This window comes from Macaca mulatta, chromosome 11 (assembly GCF_049350105.2).
Source record: "Macaca mulatta isolate MMU2019108-1 chromosome 11, T2T-MMU8v2.0, whole genome shotgun sequence".
In the NCBI taxonomy this organism is placed as follows: domain Eukaryota; kingdom Metazoa; phylum Chordata; class Mammalia; order Primates; family Cercopithecidae; genus Macaca; species Macaca mulatta.
The window spans coordinates 3,778,036-3,805,641 of record NC_133416.1 but is presented as its reverse complement, the minus strand read 5'-3'; the positions used below and the strand labels follow the sequence as shown (position 1 = coordinate 3,805,641).

The 27,606-nt window shown below is 46.5% G+C and overlaps 2 protein-coding genes across 5 annotated transcripts in view; both read right to left on the bottom strand.

Moving 5' to 3' along the window:
- The window catches only part of TULP3 (TUB like protein 3), a 55,769-nt gene extending 41,493 nt beyond the window's left edge, over positions 1 to 14,276 (bottom strand). Inside the window, exon 1 of one of the 2 annotated variants that reach the window (XM_028828925.2) lies at positions 14,080 to 14,276. In XM_028828925.2, the coding sequence (XP_028684758.2) occupies positions 14,080 to 14,120 (41 nt within the window). In that variant the 5' untranslated portion in view covers positions 14,121 to 14,276. 2 annotated transcript variants of the gene reach the window in all.
- Positions 14,277 to 15,641: 1,365 nt separating this feature from the next.
- Positions 15,642 to 27,606, bottom strand: part of RHNO1 (RAD9-HUS1-RAD1 interacting nuclear orphan 1) — a 15,680-nt gene continuing 3,715 nt past the window's right edge. For 2 of the 3 annotated variants that reach the window (XM_077953293.1, XM_001098483.5), the window contains exons 2-3: positions 19,570 to 19,821; positions 15,642 to 17,203 (exon numbers count right to left, since the gene is read on the bottom strand). In XM_077953293.1, coding sequence (XP_077809419.1) covers positions 16,649 to 17,203; positions 19,570 to 19,737 — 723 coding nt within the window. In that variant the 5' untranslated portion in view covers positions 19,738 to 19,821 and the 3' untranslated portion in view covers positions 15,642 to 16,648. The remainder of the gene's footprint in view (positions 17,204 to 19,569; positions 19,822 to 27,606) is intronic. The other variant, XM_028829163.2, reaches the window with a different exon arrangement.

The window sequence follows — 27,606 nt, the reverse complement described above, 5'->3', positions numbered from 1 at the left end:
TCGGTAACTTTTTTTCATTGTTGCGGACTGACTACCTTTAAAAAGCCCACTGCTACCAGGCGCAGTGGCTCATGCCTGTAATTCCAGAACTTTGGGAGGCTGACGTGGGCAGATCACTTGAGGTCAGGAGTTCGAAACCAGCCTGACCAACACGGTGAAACCCCATCTCTACTAAAAATACAAAAATTAGCCAGGCATGGTGGCCCACGCCTGTAATCCCAGCTACTTGGGAGGCTGAGGCAGGACAATCACTTGAACCCAGGAGGCGGAAGTTGCAGTGAGCTGGGATCATGCCATTACACTCCAGCCTGGGCAACAGCGCGAGACTCCGTCTCAAAAAAAAAAAAAAAATTCCCATTGCCCTTTAATCTACCACCTAAATTACGCTCACACAGTATTTCTAGGGAACGAAGATGGCATGAACAATGAAGAAATTTGCTAAAGATAAGTAACAGAGAAACTTCGAGCATACTTTAAAACATTCTCCATTGCTAGTCTAGTGCTATACCCAACAAACCATGCTGCCAAGTACTTTGAAGCACTGAATAATGTTACTAATGACCCTCAAGAATCTATGATTATTCAGCACTCTCAACGTTCCTGTCAACTTCTCTCAGCCTGTTAAGAGTAAATTTTTCGAGCTGCCAGTAACACAAAATCCATTGCCACTGAACAATCAGAGTGTTTCTTGCGGCTTCCTACACTGTGCCAGATAAGGATGCTGTAATCAGCACTCAACTGCAATTTGGCCACTGATGCAGGAGGCTAAACAGGCTGCTTCTGTGGTACTGGAGAGAGTAAACACGATCCTTGCCAGGAAAGCAGCAGGATAAGACTTGCAAAAGTAAAGGCTGTGAGCAGCCCATTGCTTTTCCTGATAGTAACTTGAATGAAGGCTTCCTTTACTGACCACAGTATTGCTTCGGAACATCACAAATTATTACTTTTATTTATTTATTTATTTATTTATTTAGAGACAGAGTCTCGCTCTGTCGCCCAGGCTGGAGTGCAGTGGCGCGATCTCGGCTCACTGCAAGCTCCGCCTCCTGGGTTCACGCCATTCTCCTGCCTCAGCCTCCTGAATAGCTGGGACTACAGGCTCCCGCCACCACGCCCAGCTAATTTTTTTTGTATTTTTAGTAGAGACGGGGTTTCACCGTGGTCTCAATCTCCTGACCTTGTGATCCACCTGCCTCGGCCTCCCAAAGTGCTGGGATTACAGGCATGAGACACTGTGCCTGGCCTATTTTTTAGACTTAGAAATTAGATATAGTTATCTTCTTTCATTAATGCAATAAATGCCAGTGTGCAGTGATAAAGAGGACAACTTGGCAATTTATTTTAGAGAAATTCATAATTGTAAATATTTAGTAATTAGCTGCTGCATGAAGTTAAAATAATTTACAAAAATTTGGTTCAACTCAACCTATTAGAAATAAATGTAGTATGTGTGAGACTAGGAATTACTCCAAAGGTATTACACAGAAAAGATAAAGGAAATAAAAGGTTTACCTCAAGAAAACAACTACAAAAAATAATTTATTATTCTTAAATCTAGTTATGCATGCTTATTTGAAGATTGACTAACATCCTCTAGAAGAAAAACTGTAGGTATGATTATGACTTTTACTTAAATTTACTACTTAAAAATCAGCAAGTTGGACTTCATCAAAATGAAAAACTTTTGTTCGACAAAGATACTGTTAGGAAAATTAGAAGGCAAGCCACAAACTAGGGAAAATATTTGTGAAACATATATCTAACAAAAAATTTATATTTAGAATCTAAAGAACTCTTACAGATTTATTAAGACAAACAACCTAATTAAAAATTGGAGCTAGGCAAGGTAGCTCATGCCTGTAATCCCAGCACTTTGGGAGGCTGAGATGGGCAGATAACTTGAGGCCAGGAGTTGGAGACCAGCTGGGCCAACATGGTGAAATCCCGTCTCTACTAAAAATACAAAAAATAAGCTGGGCGTGGTACAAAAAATAAGCCAGGCGTGGTTGTGCATGCCTGTATTCCCAGCTACTCAAGAGGCTGAGGCAGGAGAATCACTTGAATCCGGGAGGCGGAGGTTGCAGTGAGCTGAGATCACGCCACTGCACTCCAGCCTGAGCAACAGCGTGAGACTCTGTCTCAAAAAATAAAATAAAACAAAATAAAAATTGGGCAAAAAGCCTAAGCAATATAAGGAGGCCCTGTCTCCACAAAAAAAAAAAAAAAAAAAAAAAAAAAAAAAAATCTAATTAGCCAGGTATAGTGGAGTGCTCCGGCGGTCCCAGCTCCTCGGGGAGAATGAAGCAGGAGGATTGCTTGAGCCAGGAAGGTCAAGGTAAGTGTGTATTGAAACCACAACACGGCCAGGCACAGTGGCTCACGCCTGTAATCCCAGAACTTTAGGAGATAGGAGGATCGCTTGAGCCCAGGAGCTCAAGACCAGCCTGGGCAACACGGTGAAACCGTCTCTACAAAAAAAAAATTATCTTGGCTTGGTTGCGCACGCCTGAGTCCCAGCTACTTGGGAGGCTGAGGTGGGAGGATTGCTTGAGCCCAGAAGGTTGAGCTATCATCACGCCACCACATCTAGCCCAGGGTGAGAGAGCAAGACACTCTAAAAAAATATATAAATAAATGAAAATAAAATAACTGTAAGTAGAAAAAAAAAAGTATCTGCAAGGTCTACAGGAATAGAAGAATTCCAGAAGGATATACACAAACTATTAGCAATAGTTACCTCAAAGGTAGGGTGTTAAAAAAAAAAAAAAAGTATTATTCAAAACAGATGTTTTTGAGTTTAAAATGAGTACTTTATTAATTGTCCCGGGCCATCAGCTGACAAGGGTAGCAGAACAGGAAAGCTTGCCATCTCCCTTAGGCTTTACTTCTGTAATTTCATAGACCCAGTCACCAGTCGTTATTCCCTTTCAGTTTATGGACATTTAAATTTTGCACTAATAATCTGTTATTGACATATTGATGTTTATACAGGTTACTATAGGCAACATTTCCAATCCAAGTGCTTCTAACAGCCTAAGAAAGTGCTTTTATGCTCTAAATGAAATTGGGGAGAAAGGAGGAAAGTACAGTCCAGAGACCATCTACAGAACAATGTATCTTTAGAATCCAAGTTTTTTTGCTTTTGTTTTTGAGACAGAGTCTCGTTCTGTCACTAGGCTGGTGTACAGTGACGCGATCTCGGCTCACTACAACTTCTTCCTCCCAGGTTCAAGAAATTCTCCTGCCTCAGCCTCCCCTGTAGCTGGGTTCACAGGCGTGAGCCGCCATACCTAGCTAATTTTTTTTTTTTTTTTTTTTTTTTGTATTTTTAGCAGAGATGGGGTTTCAACACGTTGGCCAGGCTAGTCTTGAACTCCTGACCTGAGATGATGTGCCCACCTCAACTTCCCAAAGTGCTGGGATTACAGACGTGAGCTACCACGCCCGTCTCCAAGTTTTTTTGTGGGTTTTTTTTTTTTTTTTTTTTTTTTTTTGAGACAGAGTCTCGCTCTGTCGCCCAGGCTGGAGTGCAGTGGCGCGATCTCGGCTCACTGCAAGCTCCGCCTCCCAGGTTCATGCCATTTCTCCTGCCTTAGCCTCTCGACTTGCTGGGACTATAGACGCCCGCCACCACGCCTGGCTAATTTTTTTGTTTTGTTTTGTTTTGTTTTGTTTTGTTTGAGACGGAGTCTCGCTCTGTCGCCCAGGCTGGAGTGCAGTGGCCGGATCTCAGCTCACTGCAAGCTCCGCCTCCCGGGTTCACGCCATTCTCCTGCCTCAGCCTCCCGAGTAGCTGGGACTACAGGCGCCCGCCACCTCGCCCGGCTAGTTTTTTGTATTTTTAGTAGAGATGGGGTTTCACTGTGTTAGCCAGGATGGTCTCGATCTCCTGACCTCGTGATCCACCTGCCTCAGACTCCCAAAGTGCTGGGATTACAGGCGTGAGCCACCGCGCCTGGCCCCCGTCTCCAAGTTTTATCTTGAAAATTAAATTATGGGACTTATTCCATAAGGTGACAGGTTCCATTTTAATATAAAAACCACCTCACTGCTGTCTTAAATAATATTCATAGTATGAATAACTACGACCTTACAGGAAAAAATACTTTTATGATTTAGCACAGGGGCTGCAAACTATAGTCTGTGGGCCAAAGCTGGCCTGCCGTCAGTTTTTACACTGCCTGTGAGCTAAGAATGAATTTCGCTTTCTTTTTTTTTTTAACATTGTCTTGCTCTTGTTGCCCAGGCTACAGTGCAATGGCACGATCTCAGCTCACCACAACCTCCGCCACCCAGGTTCAAGCGATTCTCCTGCCTCAGCCTCCGGAGTAGCTGGGATTACAAGCATGTGCCACCATGCCCGGCTAATTTTGTATTTTTAGTAGATACATGGTTTCTCCATGTTGGTCAGACTGGTCTCGAACTCCTGACCTCAGATGACCCACCCGCATCAGCCTCTCAAAGTGCTGGGATTACAGGCAAGAGCCACTGTGCCAAGCCTATGATTTTTGCTTTTTTTTTGAGACGGAGTCTCGGTCTGTCGCCCAGGCTGGAGTGCAGTGGCCGGATCTCAGCTCACTGCAAGCTCCGCCTCCCGGGTTCACGCCATTCTCCTGCCTCAGCCTCCCGAGTAGCTGGGACTACAGGCGCCCGCCGCCTCGCCCGGCTAGTTTTTTGTATTTTTTAGTAGAGACGGGGTTTCACTGGGTTATCCAGGATGGTCTCGATCTCCTGACCTCGTGATCTGCCGGTCTCGGCCTCCCAAAGTGCTGGGATTACAGGCTTGAGCCACCGCGCCCGGCCAATTTTTGCATTTTTAAAAGGTTAAAAATATCTGAAGAATACTACTTTGAGACATGTAAACATTATATTAAATTCAAATTCCAACCAGATGCAGTGACTCATGCCTGTCATCTCAGCACTCTGGGAGGCCTAAGTGGGCAGCCTGCTTGAGGCCAGGAGTTTGAGACCAGCCTGGGCAACATAGTGAGAACCCCGTCTCTACAAAAAATTTAAAAATTAGCCAGGCATGGTGGTGCACACCTGTAATCCCAGCTACTCAGGAGGCTGAGGCAGAAGGATTGCTTAAACCCAGGAGTTCAAGGCTGTTGTGGGCTACGATTGCACCACTGCACTCTGCCTGGGCAAACACAGTGAGAACCTGTCCCCTGAGCCCAAAAAGAAATTATCACTGTGCAGGAAGTAATGAATAAAAAGAAAAAAATCTTCAAATTCCAGTGTCTATAAAGTCTTATTGAAACAGACACATTCATTCACTTACCTATTATCTATGGCTGTTTTTGTGCTACAACAGGAAAACTAAGTAATGAGTAAGTGGGACAGAGACTGTATGGCCTACAAAACCAAAAACATTTGGTTAAGACCTTCACAGAAAAGGACCACTGGTCAGGGATGATGGTGCATGCCTACAGTCCCTGCTGCTAGGGAGGCTGAGGCGGGAAGATGGCTTAAGTCCAGTAGTTCAAGACCAGCTTGGGCAACAAAGCAAGACCCCTATCTGAAAAAAAAAATTAAAAAGAAAAGGTCTGCTGACCCCTGGCTTGGCCTATATTAGTTCAAACTAATTGTAAGTCCCCATTTAGAGACGTGTGCAGTGTGGTTACAGCACAGTTCCCAGTACAACTTAACCTAGTAAAGCCTCAAATTTCCTAATTTACAAAGTGAGAACAATGACACTTAACTCAGAAGGTTATCGTGAAGATTAAATGAAACTTGACTCATAGTAAGCACTCAAACTTCAACTGCTATCTTTTTTTTTTTTTTTTTGAGATCGAGTTTCTGCTCTTGTTGCCCAGGCTGGAACGCAATGGCGCGATCTTGGCTCACTACAACCTCCACCTCCCATATTCAAGCAATTCTCGTGCCTCAGCCTCCCAAGTAACTGGGATCACAGGCATGCGCCACCACACCCAGCTAATTTTGTATCTTTTGTAGAGACAGGGTTTCACCATGCTGCCCAGGCTGATCTCGAACTCCAACCTCAGGTGATCTGCCCGCCTTGGCCTCCCAAAGTGCTGGGATTACAGGCGTGAGCCATGGCGCCCAGCCTAGATTTTTTTTTTTTTTCTTTTAAGAGATAGGGTCTCGGGCCAGGCAGAGTGTCTCATGCCTGTCCAGCATTTTGGGAGGCCAAGGTGTGAGAATCACTTGAGGCCCAAGTTCAAGACTAGCCTGGGCAATATAGGAGACCCTATCTCTTGAAAGAGAGAACAAACGAACATGATGGACCAACAGACAGACAGGGGGTCTCACTATGTTGCCCAGGCTGGTCTTGAGCTACTGGCCTCAAGTGATCTCCTTCCTCCTGCCTCAGTCTCTGTAAGTGCTAGGATTATAGGCTTGAACCACTGTGCCTGGGAAGATTTTTGTTTTACGATACTTCTTAACACTACAAATGAATGTATTACCTTAATCTTCACTTCAGTGAGAAGCTAATGATTTCATCCTAACACTTTATCACCTTTCAAAAGCTTCTGCATAACCTTTCGAATGCTGGAAACCCACACATTTCTAAGAATGTCCCCTGTATTTAAAAAATCTTTAGGCTGGGTGTGGCGGCTCACACCTATAATCCCAGTACTTTAGGAGGCCGAGGCAGGTGCATCACCTGAGGTCAGGAGTTCGAGACCAGCCTGGCCAACATGGCAAAACCCCGTCCTTACTAAAAATACAAAAATTAGCCAGGCGTGGTGGTGGGCACCTGTAATCCCAGCTACTCAGGAGGCTGAGGCAGGGAGAATTGCTTGAACCCGGGAGGTGGAGGTTGCCATGAGCAGAAATCCTGCCACTGCACTCCAGCCTGGACAACACAGCAAGACTCCAAAAAAAATATTTAAAAGTTCAAAACTGTATTGTTATGGAAACATTGTTAAAATGTGTTGTCACTCTGCTAGTTGCACTTAAGTACAGTTCCACTTAGTGAATACTTAATACTGCCTGCCAGGAATTATGTTAAATATATATTATCTAATTTTCACAATAACCTTGACAAAGTAGGCACTATAATCTCATTTTACAGAGAGATACAAAACTCATAGATGATCTAAATGAATTTGGCGAGAAAGGAGGTGAACTCCTTTCATAGAAGTTTCGTATCTCTCTGTAAAATGAGATTATAGTACCTACCTTGTAGATTTATTGAAGTTTCTTCCTGCAAAGCTAAATAGCAACAATTTTATTTTTTCCAGGAGCATATTTGAAAAATATTTCTTGCGTTCTTGTTACAGCCTTATTTTCTACACATCACAGGAAAGCAATTTTGAACTTACAACTATAGCTTATATTCTAAAGGTCAAACAGTTGATCAATGAAAGAGCCAGAATTCAATCACAAGTCTCACTCCCAGTCTACCTGAATGTGTTAAACCGCACGATTGAACACGTGTATTAAAATGGTCAGCAGAGGCAGGAATTTCATTCTCTGGTATTTCAATATGTTCATTAAAAATGCCAGCTGACTTGCTATTTTTAGGTAGAACGTTCAAGCCAGTGAATGGATTTTAAAGCAGTCCTGGGGAGGAGTGCCCTGAATAATGACATTTAGGTCAACCATACTGCATATACAACGGTGATCCCATAAGATGATAACACTACATTTTCAGCCAGGCACAGTGGCTCACGCCTGTAATCCCAGCACTTTGGGAGGCTAAGGCGGGTGGATCACTTGAGGTCAGGAGTTCAAGACCAGTTTGACCAACATGGTAAAACCCCGTTTCTACTAAAAATACAAAATTAGCTGAGCATGCTGGTACACGTCTGTAATCCCAACTACTTGGGAGGCTGAGGCAGGAGAATCGCTTGAGCCTGGGAGACAGAGATTGCAGTGAGCCGAGATCGCGCCACCGCATTCCAGCCTGAGCAACAAGGGTGAAACTCCATCTCAAAAAAAAAAAAAAGAAAAAAAAGTATTTTCACTGTATCTTTGCTATGTTTAGATATGTTTAGATACACTAACACTTACCATTGTGTTCCAGTTGTCTACAATGTTCAGTACAGTAACAGGCCGTGTAGTTTTGCAGCCTAGGAGCAACAGACTGTACCACAGGGCCTCGGTAGGTAGTAGGATATCCCATCAAGGTTTGTGTGCACTCTATGATGTTCACACAGCACACGTTTCTCAGAACGCATCCCCACCACTAAGTGGCAAATAACTGTATAGAGTGAAAGACTCATCAGATTTCATCACGTTCAAACTGATAACCATTTCAGATAATTGTGGAAAGAGCTATTAACGAAGTATGTTTCCTAACTCAGTTGACAAATAGGTTCACCTTGTCCAAATCCTAAATGTCACTATTGGAAAGCCGTGTTTTTACACATACTGACACACCAAGAACACATCTGGCTGGAACAAAATATTGCTTCTGAGAAAAGACACATAAAGGTCATACGAGAACTGTCAGAAAAGAATTCCTTTGACATCTATCCTTCCTCATCTAGGGAGAAATGGTAGTATTCTAGGCTCAGCTGTCTTCTACTTGAAAGATGGCCACAATCTGGAGCTACCTTAACTGAAGCCAGGGAATGAACATCCATTTCCTAGGAGGCCCATTTAGCAGAGACACAATCAGAGCAGGGAGAATTGCGTGGGGAGAGGAAGGCAATGAGAAGGAAAGGCTGGCCACTGATTTGAGCATTCACAGAGCCCCAAAGAATGCAGCAGGGAAAACTACTTTAGAGTAAACCCCTCCTGATTTTGCATGTACCACATAGCAAAAGCAAAAAGCATTCTTTTGAGTGAACTAAACAGAAAGGCTATTTAAGATGTATGATTTAATCCAAAGGTTACAAGAATGCATTTATTACTTGTAGATTCAAACAGACATTACTCAGAACTTAAGTTCATTCTAACTCTTGCCCAATTCTCCCTTCTCAGGGGTTACATTTTCTTTCTTCGGGAATGTTTTTTATTTTCACTATTTCTTATTTTTATTTCATTTTATTTTATTTTTCAAACGGAGTTTCACTCTTGTCACCCAGGCTGGAGTGAAGTGGCATGATCTCGGCTCACCGCAACCTCCGCCTCCCAGGTTCAAGCAATTCTCCTACCTCAACCTCCCAAGTAACTGGGATTATAGCTGCACACCACCAAGCCCAGCTAATTTTTCTATTTTTAGTAGAGATGGGGTTTTGCCATGTTGGCCAGGCTGGTCTCAAACTCTCAGGTGATCCACCCACCTTAGCCTCCCAAAGTGCTGGGATTACTCGTGTGAGCCACTGCACCCAGCCATAATCAGTATATTATTATCAATTATATGCACAAAGGGCATCCAGAATATTTGGAATCAACCTTATGATAATGTGTGAGAAAAGAGGAGGAGACGAGAAGCCAAAGCCTAAATTTTACTTCTGATGACATCATTTTACTCATCACGTAATCTTAGGTATAACATAACCTTTCTAAACCTTAATTTCCGCATCTACAAAATGCAGATGACACCTGCACTTTGTTTCCTTCAGAGTTATAAAGCTCAAAAGAGATCAAATATGTGAAAGCACAATGAAGTCTGCAAAGAACACAAATATGTTAGCCATTATTATTGAGCTTTTTTTTGGAGACAGAATCTCACTCTGTCATCCAGGCTGGAGTGCAGTGGTGCGGTCTCAGCTCACTGCAACCTCCGCCTTCCAGGTTCAAGCAATTCTTCTGCCTCAGCCTCCAGAGTAGCTGGGACTATACGCGCACGTCACCATAACCAGCTAATTTTTGTATTTTTAGTAGAGACAGGGTTTTGCCATGTTGGTTGGGCTGGTCTTGAACTCCTGACCTCATGATCTGCTCCCCCGACCCCCTTGCCTCCCAAAGCACTGGGATTACAGGCATGAGCCACCGCACCTGGCCTATTACAGAGCTTTTTATCTTGACAGATCTCTTTTGTGTGTGTGTGTGTGTGTGTGTGTGTGTGTGTGTATTTGTGTTGTTGCTGTTTTTGAGACGGACTCTTGCTCTGTCACCCAGGCTGGCGTGCAGTTGCGCGATCTTGGCTCACTGCAACCTCCATCTCCCGGGTTCAAACAATTCTCTTGCCTCAGCTCGTGAGTAGCTGAGATTACAGGTGCCTACCACCATGCCCAGCTAAGTTTTGTATTTTTAGTAGAGGTGAGGTTTCTCCATGTTGGCCAGGCTGGTTTTGAACTCCTGACCTCAAGTGATCCCCCATCTCAGCCTCCCAAAGTGCTGGGATTACAAGCGTGAGCCACCACACCCAGCCTACTGTTTATATTTCTAAAGAGAAATCATGGCATATGGACAAACCACCGACTGGAACTTCTTAGATGACTCCAGCTCACAAGGTCACACCACAGTGGGAAGCAAGCCTTCAATTCTCTATCACTTACAAAAGGCCAGATAAGACTTAAGTTCCAGCACCAGCCAACCCCTGTCATCTCCAGGGAATCTATATTATAAAATGTCTAGCCTCAACAAAGGTCCTGAGTGTTGTTTCAAATTTCACTGCCAATTTTCACTAAATATTTCTGATACAAGAAAAACAGGGCTGGGCGCGGTGGCTCAAGCCTGTAATCCCAGCACTTTGGGAGGCCGAGACGGGCGGATCACGAGGTCAGGAGATCGAGACCATCCTGGCGAACACCGTGAAACCCCGTCTCTACTAAAAAATACAAAAAACTAGCCGGGCGAGGTGGCGGGCGCCTGTAGTCCCAGCTACTCGGGAGGCTGAGGCAGGAGAATGGCGTAAACCTGGGAGGCGGAGCTTGCAGTGAGCTGCTGAGATCCGGCCACTGCACTCCAGTCCGGGCTACAGAGCGAGACTCCGTCTCAAAAAAAAAAAAAAAGAAAAACAGGCCAAGCCTGGTGGCTCACACTTATAATCCCAGCACTTTGGGAGGGTGAGGCAAGAGGATCACTTGAGACCAGGAGTTCAAAACCAGCCTGGGCAACATAGTGAGACCTTGTCTCTACAAAAAAAATAAAAATAAAAATAAAAATTTGTAGTTAATAATTTTTCTATTTTGTTGAAAATAAATCTGCCTCATGATAAAAGAGTTACATAATTCCAAGAAAAAAAAAACACAGAAAACCTAAAAGTTGGTTGTTATCCTTACACTGAAAGGCAGCAATACAGAAAATTCTATCAATGTATCTCATCAAAAACATTAAACAGCCAGGCGGGGTGGGGGGCTCATGCCTGTAATCCCAGCACTTTGAGAGGCGGAGGCAGGCGAATCACCTGAGGTCAGGAGTTCAAGACCAGCCTGACCAACATGGAGAAACCTTGTCTCTACTAAAAATACAAAAATTAGCCGGGCATGGTGTCGCACGCCTGTAATCCCAGCTACTCAGGAGGCTGAGGCAGGAGAATCGCTTGAACACAGGAGGCAAGTGAGCCAAGATCGCGCCATTGCACTTCAGCCTGGGTGACAAGAGCGAAACTCCATTTGAAAAAAAAAAAAAAACACATTATTACACACAACCTGAAGCCAAAAAAGAGAAAAAAGCAAGAGACTCCCTCTTAGTAACAAATGAGTTAAGCAGTGATAGAAGTTGCATTAACATTACAGGAGGGCAGGAGAAACACTTGGTGACTCACACATTCCCCTTTGATGTCAATTTTACAATTTAGGGCCAAGTGCAGTGGCTCGGGCCTGTAATCCCAGCAGTTTTGGAGGCTGAGGCAGGCAGATCACCTGAGCTCACTTCGACACCAGCCTGGGCAACGTGGCAAAACCTCATCTCTACAAAAAATACATGAAATTAGCCAGGCGGTGCCACGCACCTGTGGTCCCAGCTACTAGAGATGCTGAGGTGGGAGGATCACTTAATCCAGGGAAGCAGAAGTTGAAGTGAGTTGAGATCGCCCACCACATCCCAGCCTGGGCGACAGAGTGAGACCCTGTCTCAAAAAAATAAATAAATAAAAATAAAATTAAATGAAAATAAAATAAAATAAAATTTAAAAAGCTAGTTTCTTTCGGAAGAAAAAGGAGGGAGGCTGGGCACAGTGGCTCATGCCTGTAATCCCAGCACTTTGGGAGGCCTAAGTGGGCAGATCACGAGGTCAAGAAATTGAGACCATCCTGGCCAACATGGTGAAGCCCCGTCTCTACTAAAAATAGAAAAATTAGCTGGGTGTGGTGGCGCGTGCCTGTAGTCCCAGCCACTCGGGAGGCTGAGGCAGGAGAATCGCTTAAACCCGGGAAGCAGAGGTTGCAGTCAGCAGAGACTGCACCACTGCACTACAGCCTGGCGACAGAGCGAGATTCCGTCTCAAAAAAAAAAAAAAAAAAAGGAGGGAAAAACCTCCTGGTTCCAATTTCAAAGCCAATCCCCCACCCTCCCCCCCTTTTTTTCCCCAAAAATCTGAGTCATATCAAACATCTGGTACCCATGAAATTTACTACTTTAAATTCATAGAATTAAAACTGAGCACCCACAACTGAACAAATATTTTCTGAGTTCAACCAGAGATGCTGAATACTAACTTTACCTCCCCTAGCACTTACACCTGCAAATGTAGTTTTCTTCCTCGACTTGGAAAAAAAAAGCACAGTGAACAAATTTCAGAGTGCAGCTATCACCTCAATAGAGCCTGATGAAAAAGGAAAATAGGTGTTCTTTATCCCCAACAATTTTGGGACAATTTTTAAAAATGGTTTTAAATTGTTTAAATATCTACTAGTGTAAATATCAAACTAAATCCTTACACATCAAATTATTTTGTTTGTTTTTGAGACGGAGTCTCGCTCCATTGCCCAAGCGGGAGTGCAGTGGCGCGATCTCGGCTCACTGCAAGCTCCGCCTCCCAGGTTCACACCATTCTCCTGCCTCAGCCTCCCGAGTAGCTGGGACTACAGGCGCCCACCACCTCGCCCGGATAATTTTCCATGCATTTTTAGTAGAGCCAGGGTTTCACCGTGTTAGCCAGGACGGTCTCGATCTCCTGACCTCGTGAGCCGGCCACCTTGGCCTCCCGAAGTGCTGGGATTACAGGCGTGAGCCACCGCGCCCGGCCAAATCTTTTTTTTTTTTTTTTAAGGAGACAGGATCTCGCTGTGTTGTCCAGGCTAGCAAGCTCAGCGGCCCATCACAGGAGTTTGGAACTCCCGGGCTGAAGGAATCCTCCCTCCTCAGTCTCTCGAATCGCTGGAACTACAAGCGCACGCCACCGTGTCCGGCCAAAGTTTTTTTTTTTTTTTTTAAGAGATGGTGGTCTCACTATGTTGTCCAAGCTGGCCTCGAACTCCTGAGACCAAGCGATCCTCCTGCCTTGGCCTCCCAAAGTGCTGGGAATAACAGGCGTGTTCCACCGCGCCCGGCCCCAAATCTTTGTCTTGGTAATGGAATAAAAAGCGGAGTATACAGTTGGCGGGTAGGACTTAAATCCTCAGATGACGCCAACGTTTCTAACCAAGGATTTCAAACGGCTCCCCATTAACTTCTCATTAACCTAGCGAACAAGAAAGTGACACGCTGAGATTTTGGATCCTTTTTCCTTCCCAAACTCTGCCCCTGGCAGAGAAAGAGGCGCACAAACAAGGGGTGTGGCCCATTGGCAAATCAGTCAGACCGTCCCGAATCAGGGACAAACACTGGAAAGCAGAGAGGAAAAAGAAGTTTCGCGTTTCCGCTCCTGGGACTCTGCTCCAGAATTCGGCGTTACCCGTCCGAAGCGGCGGCGTCAGAACAAGTCACTAAACATCACCCGCACCGCCTCCCGGGAGGGGCTGGGTCCCGTCTCGGCGGAGACACGGCCGGGCAGTGCGAGCACAGCGGGGCCACCCCGTCTCCCCCCAGGGAGACCCAAGGCCCAGAGGGGCCCAGGGAGCCCGACACGAAAACTCCTAAAGTTCCTGAGCAGGGACCTGAACCAAAGGTCTCTGCCCACGGCGCGGGCTGTAGGGCCGCCGCTCCGCTTGAGAAAGGGGTCCCCACACCGGAGCAGGGAGAGGGGTTCGCCTCCCGCCGCCGAACCCATCCCTGCCTGGGTCGCCGAGTCCCGAGTCCCGCCCTCTCCCCGCAGGGCTCCCGGAGAGGACCTCCGCCTTCTCGCTTCGCCCCTCCGCCTCGCTCAGGAGGAGACCTGCCACGGCCCTGTCTGACCTGTCGCCGCTGGGACCGAGCCGGCAGCGCGAAGCCTCCATGCCCGCCGCCGAGGAAGCCCCCACCACGTACACACTCTTCTCTGCGGTCGCCAGAGTGGCTCGGCTGGCACGCCGCCGCGTCCCGCCTCCTGGCAACCGCGTTCCACACCGTCGCCGCCGCCGATTGGTCCGTGTGCTCGTGGCTCCTGTCTCATTGGCTACTGCCGGGGCAACACTGCGGGAGGGTTGCTAAGGGGCGGGAGGCGAGCGGGAGTTAAACGCGCCTGCGCGGGGGTGGGGTGCCGCGAGTCAGGGCTTGGTCCTCTGGAGCGCCACGCGCGTCCGGGACTGAAGGGCAAGAGTTTGTTTTTGCCTGGGACTCGTCCGCCGCGCGGCCAGCGGGCGAGTCCGGTCAGAGGAGTGGCCCATACCCCACCAACCGCCACGCACGCACCGGCTTCCCGCACCCCCGCCATTTTTACCGAGCCCACCCGGAGCGCTTCCCTAGGTCTGCCCTGTGAGGATGTACAGACCTCTGTCACTTCCCATTCTGGCCCCTGCCCTGATACCAGAGGCCTTCGTGGACCCGCTCTGGTACCCTCTCCACTCCGCCAGTCACTCCCAGTGAAACGCATCTTCCATAGGCTGGCCTTGACCTTCAACTGCACACAACTCCTTAAGCTTCCCATACTCTAGCCCAAGCTTGACCTACTCTACAGACTCCCCTAAAGCACACGAGGGAATCCGGAGACTCTTTCTTTTTTTGAGACAGGGTCTCACTGTCTCGCCCAGACTGCAGTGCAATGGCCCAATCTCAGCTCACCGCAACCTTCGCCTCCCAGGCTCAGGCGATTCTCCTGCCTCAGCCTCTGAGTACCTGGGATGACAGGCACAGACCACTACCGCCTGGCTGTTTTTCGTATTTTTAGTAGAGATAGGGTTTCACCATGTTGGCCAGACTGGTCTCTTTACTCCTGACCTCAAATGATCCACCTGCCTCCGCCTCCCAAAGTGCTGGGATTACAGGCATGGGCCCGTCCTGGAGACTGTTTCCATCTACCTTTCTACAGCCTGTGGGCCTTCCTCAAACATCCATAGCCCACAGTGGAAGCCCCTGTCTAAAAGTGTACTCTGTCTCCAATAAATCCCGTCCCCAAATGTCAGTCCCTTTCTCCCTACCGACATGCACATCATCCCTACAGAACATCCTAAGTCCTGACGAGTCTCTGCACAAATGGCTTTATGGCATTCTAAGGTCAAAGTTGTTTCCCACATTGGTTTTGAACCTACAAGTTAGAACTTTAGGAGGCACACGCTGAGTGGACCGTTACACTGCCTGGGTCAGCCTGCACTCACTGTGTGACCCTGTGTATGGTTCATTCTCTGCGTCAAATTCCCATCTGTAAAATATGCAGAGTAATCCCTGCTTGATCTAGTTGGGGCTGGACCTGACACAGTAGGTCCAGCTGAATGAATGCTGGATGAATGGGGTTTAATGAGATGTACTTATCTGAGTAAAAGGCCATCTGAGACATTCGGTTGACTAGGGAAGTCCTTCTGCATTAATTACAATAAGTAATATTCATTGAAAACTTTCCTTATTTATTTATACACAGTTGAACAGTTACTCTAAGAAATCATTTTCTCACCCTATTTAATATTGATAGATTTCTTCAGTTAGAAACAAAAACTCAAAACATAGGCAATCCTAAAGAACTCATCTACGTCCCCTTTATCTTCCCTGATCTCATATAGTCCCTAAAACAGGGCTTGCTGCCCTTTCTTCTTCTTGCCTTTTCAGCAGATGAGTCAAGGTTGCAGAGGTGGCAGTCAACCACAGAGTCACAGTTTGATTTTTTTCCATCCATCAGCTCATAGAAGCTGCCATTGAGCCTGACAAGAGCTGGTACTCAAAAATGCAGAATGAATTGGTTTGAATGAGGTGATTAAAGGATTAACAAGTAGTGGTTAAGGAGACAAAGACCTTTAGTGGATGGGGTAATATTGCTGTATTACTGACAGAAGCAGGATTCTCTAAAAAAACTTTCTGTAGCCATTTACTTACATACATTTTAAAGAGTTACTACAAGATATTTTAAAAATTTAAACAGTTAATACAAGAAAAATATAAAGTGAATAGTTCATGACACTAAACTCAACTGTTCATGACACAAAGTATCTTAGAAAACAAATCTCGGCTGGGCGCGGTGGCTCACGCCTGTAATCCCAGCACTTTGGAAGGTCCAGGTCAGCAGATGAATTGAGGTCAGGATTTTGAAACCAGCCTGGCCAACATGGAGAAACCTCATCTCTACTAAAAATACAAAAAAATTAGCCAGGCATGGTGGCAGGTGCCTGTAATCCCAGCTACTGGGGAGGCTGAGGCAGGAGCATTGCTTGAACCCAGGAAGTGGAGGTTGCAGTGAGATGCGATCATACCACTGCACTCCAGCCTGGGCAACAGAGCGATATTACATCTCAAAATACAAAACAAAATAAAACAAACAAACAAAAAAAACCCCTGGGAATTGAATTCCTTTATGACTCCAAAAAACATGTCTCTTTTCTATTGAGATTGCTGATGGCAGTCAGCTTTTCACAAGGAATTGGCTTCTGCTCAGCTTCCCTCTCTCCCTGAGGTAAGCAAGCAGGTGCTGTCGTCTCCTCCACGTGACCTTTATTCCATACTTGTCTTCGGGGGTGTCTTCAACCAGAACAGGTCCAGGCTCTGGGCTATCAGGAGTGCCAGTGTGAAGAGAGCAGCTTGGAAGGCTATTTTCCTTCTGATCCCGGGGAATGAGTTCTTCCTTCACAGACGATGACTCTGGGGTCTGGATATCAGGTGGAATGAACACATAAGGTAAGCTCGGAAGTGCCTGTGCTGACATGTCCCCACAGCTTTGGGGACTGAGCACTGGAACTAAGGGTCTTCTGGAAACATCCTTTTCTGATTCACTGGGGCACTCCCGGATTAAGGGGATCCCCAATGTCTCTGAATTGGAAGACTGCGGACTCTCAAAAGTTAGATGTGGAAACTTGGAGGTGGTAGATTTTCGACTTGAATGTCTCGCCCGGTTTTGGTGGTGGTGTTTCCGGTAGGCTGGGAACAAGCTTCCTGCTGTTGTATCAAAATCAGGTGATACCTTTAAAAAAAAAAAAAAAAAGTGAGGTGAGCCTAACTAAGTACTAACCTAAGAGAGGAAACTATATCTGATGACCAGACTCTTAAATCGGGGTCTAATGTAGTAATGAACACAAAACTAAAATAGCTGTCTAATGGGATAGTAACAGGATGCTTTCGGCAAATTATTCCATCTCTCTGGCCTTCAGCTTCCTCGTGTGTAGGAAAGGGGATGATGTCTCTTTCCGTTCATCACACCACAGGGATATAACGTTTTTCCCCCTGGGATGGAGTCTCAATCCGACATCTAGACTGGAGTGCAGTGGCATAATCTCAGCTCACTGCAACTTCTGCCTCCCAGGTTCCAGCGATTCTCCTGCTTCAGCTTCCTGAGTAGCCAGGACTACAGGCGCCTGCCACCACGCCCAGCTATGTGTGTGTGTGTGTGTGTGTGTGTATATATATATATATATTTTTTTTTTTTTTTTTTGAGACAGAGTTTCGCTCTTGTCACCCAGGCTGGAGTGTAATGGCACTCTGCTCTGCTCACTGCAACTTCTGCCTCCCTGATGCAAGCAATTCTACTGCCTCAGCTTCCCGTGTAGCTGGGATTACAGGCACGCACCACCATGCCCAGCTACTTTTTGTATATTTTGTAGAGACGGAATTTTACCATTTTGAGCAGGTTGACCTTGAACTCCTGACCTCAAGTTATCCACCTGCCTTGGCCTCCCAAAGTGCTGGGATTACAGGCATGAGCCACGGCACCCAGCCAATTTTTGTATTTTTAGTAGAGTCAGGTTTTTGCCATGTTGGTCAGACTGGTCTCAAACTCCTGACCTCAAGTGATCCACCCGCCTCAGCCTCCCAAAGTGCTGGGATTACAGGCGTGAGCCACAATGACTGGCCTAGATATAACTTATCTTTAAACTTCATGAGGGTAGAGACCAGCGGTCTTGTTCTTGATTCCCAGCACCTAGCAGAATGCCTGGAACAAAGAAGGCCCTCAGTAAATAATGCAAAGCCAACTCCAAGCACAGGGGGGAGGAACTAGCAGAGGACCTGGCATATAATGACTGTTCAATAAATGTTCATTCCTACTCTCATCCACAAGATTCTGATGTTTAGGTTTCTTCCACAGTCCTGTAGCAGGTATTATGGTTCTTGCAAGCAGTCCTGAATAAGTTACATGTATTAAATACTCCCAAGCCAAGCTTATGTTTTTGTCTGGCCCTTTTACTACACTACTTTCCCGTTGTATAGTAGCTATATTCTCTTCCCAGGGCTTCTGCTTCTTTTTTTAATTTTTTTTTTTGAGACAGGGTCTCACGCTGTTGCCCAGGCTGGAGTGCAGTGGCAAATCTTGGCTCACTACAGCCTTGACCTCTAGGCTCAAGAGATCTGCCCACCTCAGCCTCCCAAGTAGTTGGGACTACAGGTACACACCACCATGCCCAGCTAATTTTTCTATTAATATTTTTTAGTAAAGATGGGGTTTCGCCATGTTGCCTAGGCTGGTCTCAAACTCCTGGGCTCAAGCAATCCTCCTGTCTTGGCCTCCCAAAGTGCTAGGATTACAAACATGAGCCACTACACTTGGCCTCTCTTCCCAGGGCTTTTAAGCGGTCAAAATATGACAATATGCTATTCTTATGGGATTTTTATTTTTCAAGGCTCAATCCGTTAAACAATAAACAGAGTATCTAGCTAGATACACCACCTTTCACGTGAGGTTTGGGGAACAATCTCATTTTTAACTTGTTCTGCCATTGATCTGGCATTCTCACCCAGCTAATGGGTAAAAAACTTTTACACTGAACTCTTTCAGAGGAAAATAGGGGAAGAGAAAGACTCCAGTTCCCACTAACCCATTCCTCAGTTTGAACTGAGAAAAGAAGATGTACCAGGGAAGATGGCTGGCCACAGACAGAAAGAATACATTAACTCCTTGCCCCTGCCCCCATGAATCTTATTCTTGAGACCCTGGTTCAAGGGGAAGAAGAGTCAGCATTCTGGAAAACCTAACAGAGTAAAAGTCAAAGTAGGCCAGGCATGGTGGCTCACGCCTGTAATCTCAGCACTTTGGGAGGCCAAGGCAGGCGGATCACGAGATCAGGAGATTGAGACCATCCTGGCTAACACAGTGAAACCCCATCTCCACTGAAAATACAAAAAAATTAGCCGGGCGTGGTGGCAGGCGCCTGTAGTCCCAGCCACTCGGGAGGCTGAGGCAGGAGAATGGCATGAATCCGGGAGGTGGAGCTTGCAGTGAGCCAAGATCGCACCACTGTGCTTCAGCCTGGGCGACAGAGCAAGACTCCATCTCAAAAAAAAAAAAAGAAAGAAAAAGAAAAAAAAAAAGTCAAAGTAATAATCCCATGGGCCTACCCAGGAAGTGATGGTGCTGTGGTCAATGGGCTTGCTGGGCACCTGTCGAGTGTGAGTGATGGGAAGCTGTGTAGATGCACAGCTGTGTTTGGGGCCCTCCAGTGGTTGATGGTGGAACAGCAGCTGGGCTTTCTGGGAAGGCTGGCGGCGTTTTTTTCTGGGAGGCATCAACCGGTGAATGAGGAACAGTTAGTAACCACATGATGCTGTTAGCCTTCGGGTTGGGTGACAGGCTCCAATTCCAACCCATGCCTGTAGAGAAGAAACAAAAGCTGAGAACAAAGAATTCAGATGATTCCCTAGCTCCTCCTGATCCTCTGCCAGCCAATTCTACCATAAACCTCAAGGCTGTGGGGAGCACAGCCTCCTATACCTACAACCATCAAGCAAAACACAATATTCATATTCAACATTCATCTAACGAACATTTATTATGTGCTAAGTGTCATGCTGGGTGCTGGGAATTTAAAGATGAATAACCATTTATTCAACAATCATTTACTGAGTGCCAAGCATTTGCAGTGATACAGAGGTCATCCCTGTTTCGAGGAGCTGAAAGTCTAGCAAAGGGAAACGGACATTCACAACACAGTGTGAGAATACGATATGGTTCCATTCATTCCAAAGGAGGCTTTCTGGACAAGAAGATACCTGACCTAGGTATGAAAGGCAGAGAAGAAACAAACAAGCAAGGAGGGCACTCCAACTTGAGGAAGAGTGTACACAAAGGCACGGAGAGGAGAAGGAGTATTGTGAATTCTGGGAATTACAAACTCAATGTATCTGGACACAGTATGAAAAGAAAAATGGCAGGAACTGAGGATAAACATGGTGTCAGGCTGAGGTAAAAAACAAAACAAAACAAAACAAAAAAACAGGTGACACGGCTGGGGGAGGGGGCTCACGCCTGTAATCCCAGCACTTTGGGAAGCCGAGGCAGGCAGATCACCTGAGGCTGGGAGTTCGAGACCAGGCTGGCCAACATGGTGAAACCTCGTCTCTACTCAATATACAAAAGTTAGGCTGGGAGTGGTGGCTCATGCCTATAATCCCAGCACTTTGGGAGGCTGAGGCGGGCTGATCACTTTACGCCAGGAGTTCAAGGCCAGCCTGGCCAACATGGCAAAATCCCACCTCTACTAAAAATACAAAGCTTAGCTGGGCGTGGTGGCACATGCCTATAGTCCCAGCTACTCAGGATGCTGAGGATCACTTGAACCCAGGAGCTGGAGGTTGCAATAAGCTGAGAGTGTGCAACTGCACTCTGACCTGGGCAGCAGAGCTAGACTCTGTCTTAAACAAACAAACAAACAAATAAAAAAGATGTATTTTAAAAATAAAAAAGGAGGCCGGGCACAGTGGCTCACGCCTGTAATCCCAGCACTTTGGGAGGCCAAGGCGGGCGGATCACGAGGTCAGGAGATCGAGACCACCCTGGCTAACACGGTGAAACCCCGTCTCTACTAAAAATACAAAAAATTAGCTGGGCGTGGTGGCGGGCGCCTGTAGTCCCAGCTACTCGGGAGGCTGAGGCAGGAGAATGGCGTGAACCCAGGAGGCGGAGCTTGCAGTGAGCCGAGACTGCGCCACTGCACTCCAGTCTGGGTGACAGAGAGAGACTCCGTCCCCCCACCCCCCCAAAAAAAAAAACAAATAAAAATTAAAAAGGGTGTAGTGGTGCACGCCCGTAATCCCAGCTACATGGGAAACTGAGGTAGGAGAATCGCTTGAACCTGGGAGGTGGAGGTTGCAGTGAGCCGAGATTGCACCACTGTACTCCAGCCTAGGAGACAAAGCGACTCATCTCCAAAACAAACAAACAAACAAACAAAAAACAGGTGACACCATATGAGTTTAGACTTTAAGCAGAAGAAGAATTTGAGCCCACCTGGCTTTTAAAAATTTTTTCACTGCAGATGTCAAATATGCACTAAAGTGGACTGAATAACATAATGGGCCCTATGTACTGATCATCCAGCTCCAGTAACTATCGGTTAGCCAGGCTAACCGTGACCCATCTACACCCCAGCCACTTCTTCTATCCCTGGATTATTTTGAAGAAAATGTATTCGGCCAGGCACAGTGGCTCATGCCTGTAATCCCAGCACTTTAGAAGGCCAAGGTGAGTGATCACCTGAGGTCAGGAGTTCGAGACCAGCCTGACCACGTGGAGAAACCCTGTCTCTAAGAAAAATACAAAATTAGCTGGGTGTGGTGGCACATGCCTGTAATCCCAGCTACTCGGAGGCTGAGGCAGGAGAATCGCTTGAACCCGGGAAGCAGAGGTTGCGGTGAGCAGAGATCATGCCACTGCACTCCAGCCTGGGCAACAAGAGTGAAACTCCGTCTCTTGGGAGGCCGAGGCGGGTGGATCACGAAGTCAGGAGATCGAGACCATCCTGGCTAACATGGTGAAACCCCGTCTCTACTAAAAATACAAAAAACTAGCCGGGCGTGGTGGCGGGCGCCTGTAGTCCCAGCTACTCGGAGGCTGAGGCAGGAGAATGGCGTAAACCCGGGAGGCGGAGCTTGCAGTGAGCCGAGATCGCGCCACTGCACTCCAGCCTGGGTGACACAGCGAGACTCCGTCTCAAAAAAAAAAAAAAAAAAAAAAAAAAAAAAAAAAAGAAAAGAAAAAGAAAAAGAAAATATATTCTATGATTCCCATTAATACGACTAAATAAATACATAAATGCTTTAACATTAACAAATATCCAGCCAGCTAGTGTTCCCATTTTCTTTTTTTTCTTTTATTTCGAGACAACATGATCATGGCTCACTATAGCCTTAACCTCCCAGGCTTAGGCGATCCTCCCACCTCAGCCTCCCAACTAGCTAGGATTACAGCATGTGCCACAACGCTGGCTAATTTTCATATTTTTGTAGAAATAGGATTTTGTTGTGTTGCCCAGGCTAGTCCTGAATTCCTGAGCTCAAGCGATCTGCCCACCTCAGCTTTCCAAAGTACTGGGATTACAGGTGTGAGCCACCACACCCCAGGTTTTCTATGTCTTTTTTTCTTTTCTTTTTTTTTTTTTTTTGAGACAGGGCCTCGCTCTGTCACCCAGGCTGGAGTGCAGTGGTGTGATCATGGATCATTGCAGCCTCGACCTCTAAAGCCTAAGATATCCTCCCACATCAATTTCCTGAGTAGCTGGAACTATAAGCGGGCACATTGCACCTGGCTAACTTTTTTAAAAACATTTTTTGTAGAGATGAGGTCTCACTGTGTTGCCTAGACTGGTCTCAAACTCCTGGGCTCAACCAATCCGTCCCTCCTCAGCCTTCCAAAATGCTGGGATTACTAGCAATTCTTCAGATAGGCCTTCCCTAACAACTACATCCAAAATAACAGGCAACTCAACCTCCTGATCTGTCTGATTTTTCTCTATACTTTTTTTTTTTTTTTTGAGAGGGAGTCTCGCTCTGTCGCCCAGGCTGGGGTGCAGTGGCCGGATCTCAGCTCACTGCAAGCTCCGCCTCCCGGGTTCCCGCCATTCTCCTGCCTCAGCCTCCCGAGTAGCTGGGACTACAGGCGCCCGCCACCTCGCCCGGCTAGTTTTTTGTATTTTTTAGTAGAGACGGGGTTTCACCGGGTTAGCCAGGATAGTCTCGATCTCCTGACCTCGTGATCCACCCGTCTCGGCCTCCCAAAGTGCTGGGATTACAGGCTTGAGCCACCGCACCCGGCCTTCTCTATACTTTTATCTTTTGAGACGGAGTCTCACTCTTTCGCCCAGGCTGGAGTGCGGTAGCTTGATCTTGGCTCACTGCAACCTCCACCTACTGGGTTCAAGCAATTCTCCAGCCTCAGCCTCCCCAGTAGCTGAGATTATAGTCACCTGCCACCATGCTCAGCTAATTTTTATATTTTAAGTAGAGATGAGGTTTCATCACTTTGGCCAGGCTGGTCTTGAACTCAGTTGAGACCTCAACTGATCTACCTGCCTTGGCCTCCCAAAGTGCTGGGATTACAAGCATGAGTCACCATGCCTGGCCCCTCTGGTAGCCTTCTAACTGAGTTCCCTGCTTCCTTTTTCCACCCCCATTTCCAACCTGACTTTTCTCACAAGGTGCCTAGAGCATCTTTTTTAAAAGTTTTTTTAAATTATTATTTTTTGTAGAGACAGAGTCTTGCTTTGTTGCCCAGACTAGTCTCAAACGCCTAGGCTCAAGCAATCCTTCTGCCTCAGCCACCCAAAGTGTTGGGATTACAGGTATAAGCCACCACACCTGGCCCAGATCAACTTTAATAAGGGCTTCTTTAGTGGAATGGTGGGACACAAGGTTGAATGCAATAGGTAGAGAGGTGAAAGAGTTGCAGCTGAGCATGCTGGAAAGTCACACAACAGAGCAGGTTGGTTCTATGCATTCGTGATCCATTCAATCAACAACAAAAAATAACTTGCTTTGACTTATGTGACTAGGCAGTAGAGATACAGGTAAAGAAAAAAAAGGATGACGTTTCTATTCTTTTTTTTTTTTTTTTTGATGGAGTCTTGCTCTGTTACCCAGGCTAGAGTACAGTGGCACAATCTTGGCTCACCACAACCTCCACCTCCTGGGTTCAAGCAATTCTTCTGCCTCAGCTTCATAAGTTGCTGGGACTACAGGCACACGCCACCATGCCCAGCTAATTTTTGTATTTTTAGTAGAGACGGGGTTTCACTATTTTGGCCAGGCTTTGTCTCGAACTCCTGACCTTCTGATCTACCTGCCTCGGCCTCCCAAAGTGCTGGGATTATAGGCGTGAGCCACCATTCCCGGTCAAAGTTTCTATTCTTAAGGAACTAACATCTTATGGAAAACACAAAAAATATATATATCCATTTGTTCATTCATGCATTCAAAAAATATTTACTGAGCGCCTACTGTGTGCTAGACACTGTTCCAGGTGCTGAAAATATATACCAGAGAATAACATGCCCTCTGCCCTTGTGATGCTTACATTCTAGTTGGAAAGTAATAAAAAGTATAGAGAGGCCGGGCACAGTGGCTCACGCCTGTAATACCAGCACTTTAGGGGGCTGAGGGGAGCAGATTACTTGAAGTCAGGAGTTCAAGACCAATCTGCCCAACATGGTGAAACTCCGTCTCTACTAAAAATAGAAAAATTAGGCCGGGCGCGGTGACTCAAGCCTGTAATCCCAGCACTTTGGGAGGCCGAGACGGGCGGATCACGAGGTCAGGAGATCGAGACCATCCTGGCTAACATGGTGAAACCCCGTCTCTACTAAAAAATACAAAAAACTAGCCGGGCAAGGTGGCGGGCGCCTGTAGTCCCAGCTACTCCGGAGGCTGAGAAAGGAGAATGGCATAAACCCGGGAGGCGGAGCTTGCAGTGAGCTGAGATCCGGCCACTGCACTCCAGCCTGGGCGACAGAGCGAGACTCCGTCTCAAAAAAAAAAAAAAAAGAAAAGAAAAATTAGCCAGGCGTCATGGCACACACCTATAATCCCAGCTACTCGGGAGGCTGAGACAGGAGAATCACTTGAATACGGGAGGCGGAGATTGCAGTGAGCGGAGATCACACCACTGCACTCCAGCCTGGGCAACAGAGCGAGATTCGGTCTGGAAAATAAACAAAAAGCTACCACAGGAATCCAGTGGAAAGATGCAGTGGTAGCAATGGCTACAAGGGAGGAGACCACCCCTCATATTGTCTTATGCCCAATTTCTGCCTCCAAAGAAAGAAAAAGTAAAAACTAAAAGGCAGAAATGAAATCCACAAGCAGACAGCCTGGAGCCACACCCTGGGTCTGGTAGTTAAAGATCGACCCCTGACCTAATTGGTTATGTTATCTATAGATTACAGACATTGTATAGAAAAGCACTGTGAAAATCCCTATCTTGTTTTGTTCTATCTAATTACCGGTGCATGCAGCCCCCAGTCACTACCCTCTGCTTCCTCCATCGATCACGACCCTCTCACACGCACCCCCTTAGAGTTGTGAGCCCTTAAAAGGGACAGGAATTGCTCACTCGGGGAGCTCAGCTCTTGAGACAGAAGTCTTGCTGATGCCCCCGGTCGAATAAACCCCTTCCTTCTGTAACTCGGTGTCTGAGTTTTGTCTGCGGCTCGTCCTGCTACAGCTATAGTTTTGAAATTCATGACTTGCTGAAAGTCATCAGTACGTTGCTCAGCAATCCTGTTTCCTTGATCAACTCATTCTCCACAAAGATTATCTTAAAATTTCTCCAAGCTAGGTGCAGTAGCTTATGCCTGTAATCCCAGAACTTTAGGAGGCTGAGGTGGGAGGACTGCTTGAGGCCAGGAGTTCAAGACCAGCCTGGGCAACATAGTGAGACCTTGTCTCTACTAAAAATGTAAAAGAATAATTAGCTGGGCATGGTGGCATGCACCTGTAGTCCCAGCTACTTGGGAGGCTGAGGTGGGAGGATCACTTGAGCCCGGGAATTTGAAGATGTGATGAGCTATGATCATGCCACTGCACTCTAGCCTAGGTGACAGACAGACCCTATCTCAAAATAAATAAATAAATAAAGTGGAAAATTTTTTTCTTTGTTTTGAAACGAAGTCTCACTCTGTTGCCCAGGCTGGAGTGCAGTGGCGCAATCTCGGCTCACTGAAACCTCCTCCTGGGTCCAAGTGATTCTCTTGCCTCAGCCTCCCAAGTAGCTGGGATTACAGGCACCCTCACCACACCCAACTAATTGTAGTATTTTTTAGTAGAGATGGGGTTTCACCATGTTGGCCAGGCTAGTCTTGAACTCCTGACCTCAGGTGATCTGCCCACCTCGGCCTCCCAAAGTGCTGGGATTACAGGCGTGAGCCACTGCGCCCAGACTGAACATTTTTAATTTTTAAAATCATTTTTAGAGATGGGGTCCTGTTCTGTTGCTCAGGCTGGAGTACAGTGACACGATCATTGCTCACTGCAGCCTCAAATTCCTGGGCTCAATAGATCCTCTTGCCTCAGCCTCTCAAATAGCTGGGAATATAGACAAGTACCACCACACCTGATTAGTTTCTCATTTTATTTTTTGTAGAGATGGGGTCTTGCTATGTTGCCCAGACTGGTCTTGAACTCCTGGGCTCAAGTGATTCTCCTGCCTCAGCCTCCCGAAGTGCTAAGATTCCAGGTGTGAACCACCACACCCTGCCCACTTTCTTAGAGCTTCAGAATATCCCTTTTCTCTTAACAAATGACTTTACTTCCTACTTGACAAAGAATACAGAAGACATCAAAGGAAATACTTTCATTTTCCAGAAAGCAAACATAGAAACCTATGCATATCAGCGTTTAACTTCTGTTATAATTAGAGGTCAGTTCATTCTGCTATCCAAGTCCTTCCCCTCTGGTTGTGCTTTGGAGCTGTTCTCACTTGATATACTTTTCTCTGGCAAACTCATCTGCCTGTATTTCAGTACCCACCTAGAAGTAGATGACTTCAATATTTACATATTCATTTTAGAATTCCTTAAGTTTGGGACCCAAATATCCCACTTTCTACCTGAACGGCAACTAGATATTTCTTTTCTTTTCTTTTTTTTTTTTTTTTGAGAGAGATTCTCGCTCTGTCACCCAGGCTGGAGTGCAGTGGCGCGATCTTGGCTCACTGCAAGCTCTGCCTCCCAGGTTCACGCCATTCTCCTGACTCAGCCTCCCAAGTAGCTAAGACTACAGGCGCCCACCACCACGCCTGGCTAATTTTTTTGTATTTTTAGTGGAGATGGGGTTTCACCATGTTAGCCAGGATGGTCTCGATCTCCTGACCTCGTGATCCACCCGCCTCGGCCTCCCAAAGTGCTAGGATTACAGATGTAGGCCACCGCGCCCGGCCGCAACTAGATACTTCAAATGCACCTCAAATTCAACATGTGTAAGGCAGAGCACAGTGGCTCACGCCTGTAATCCCAGCACTTTCAGAGGTCAGGGTGGGCGGATCGCTTGAGCTCATGAGTTTGAGACCAGCCTGGGAAACACAGTGAAACCCAAACTCTACAAAAAATACAAAAAATTAGGTGGGTGCGGTTGTGTGCACCTGTAGTTCCAGCTACTCAGGAGGCTGAG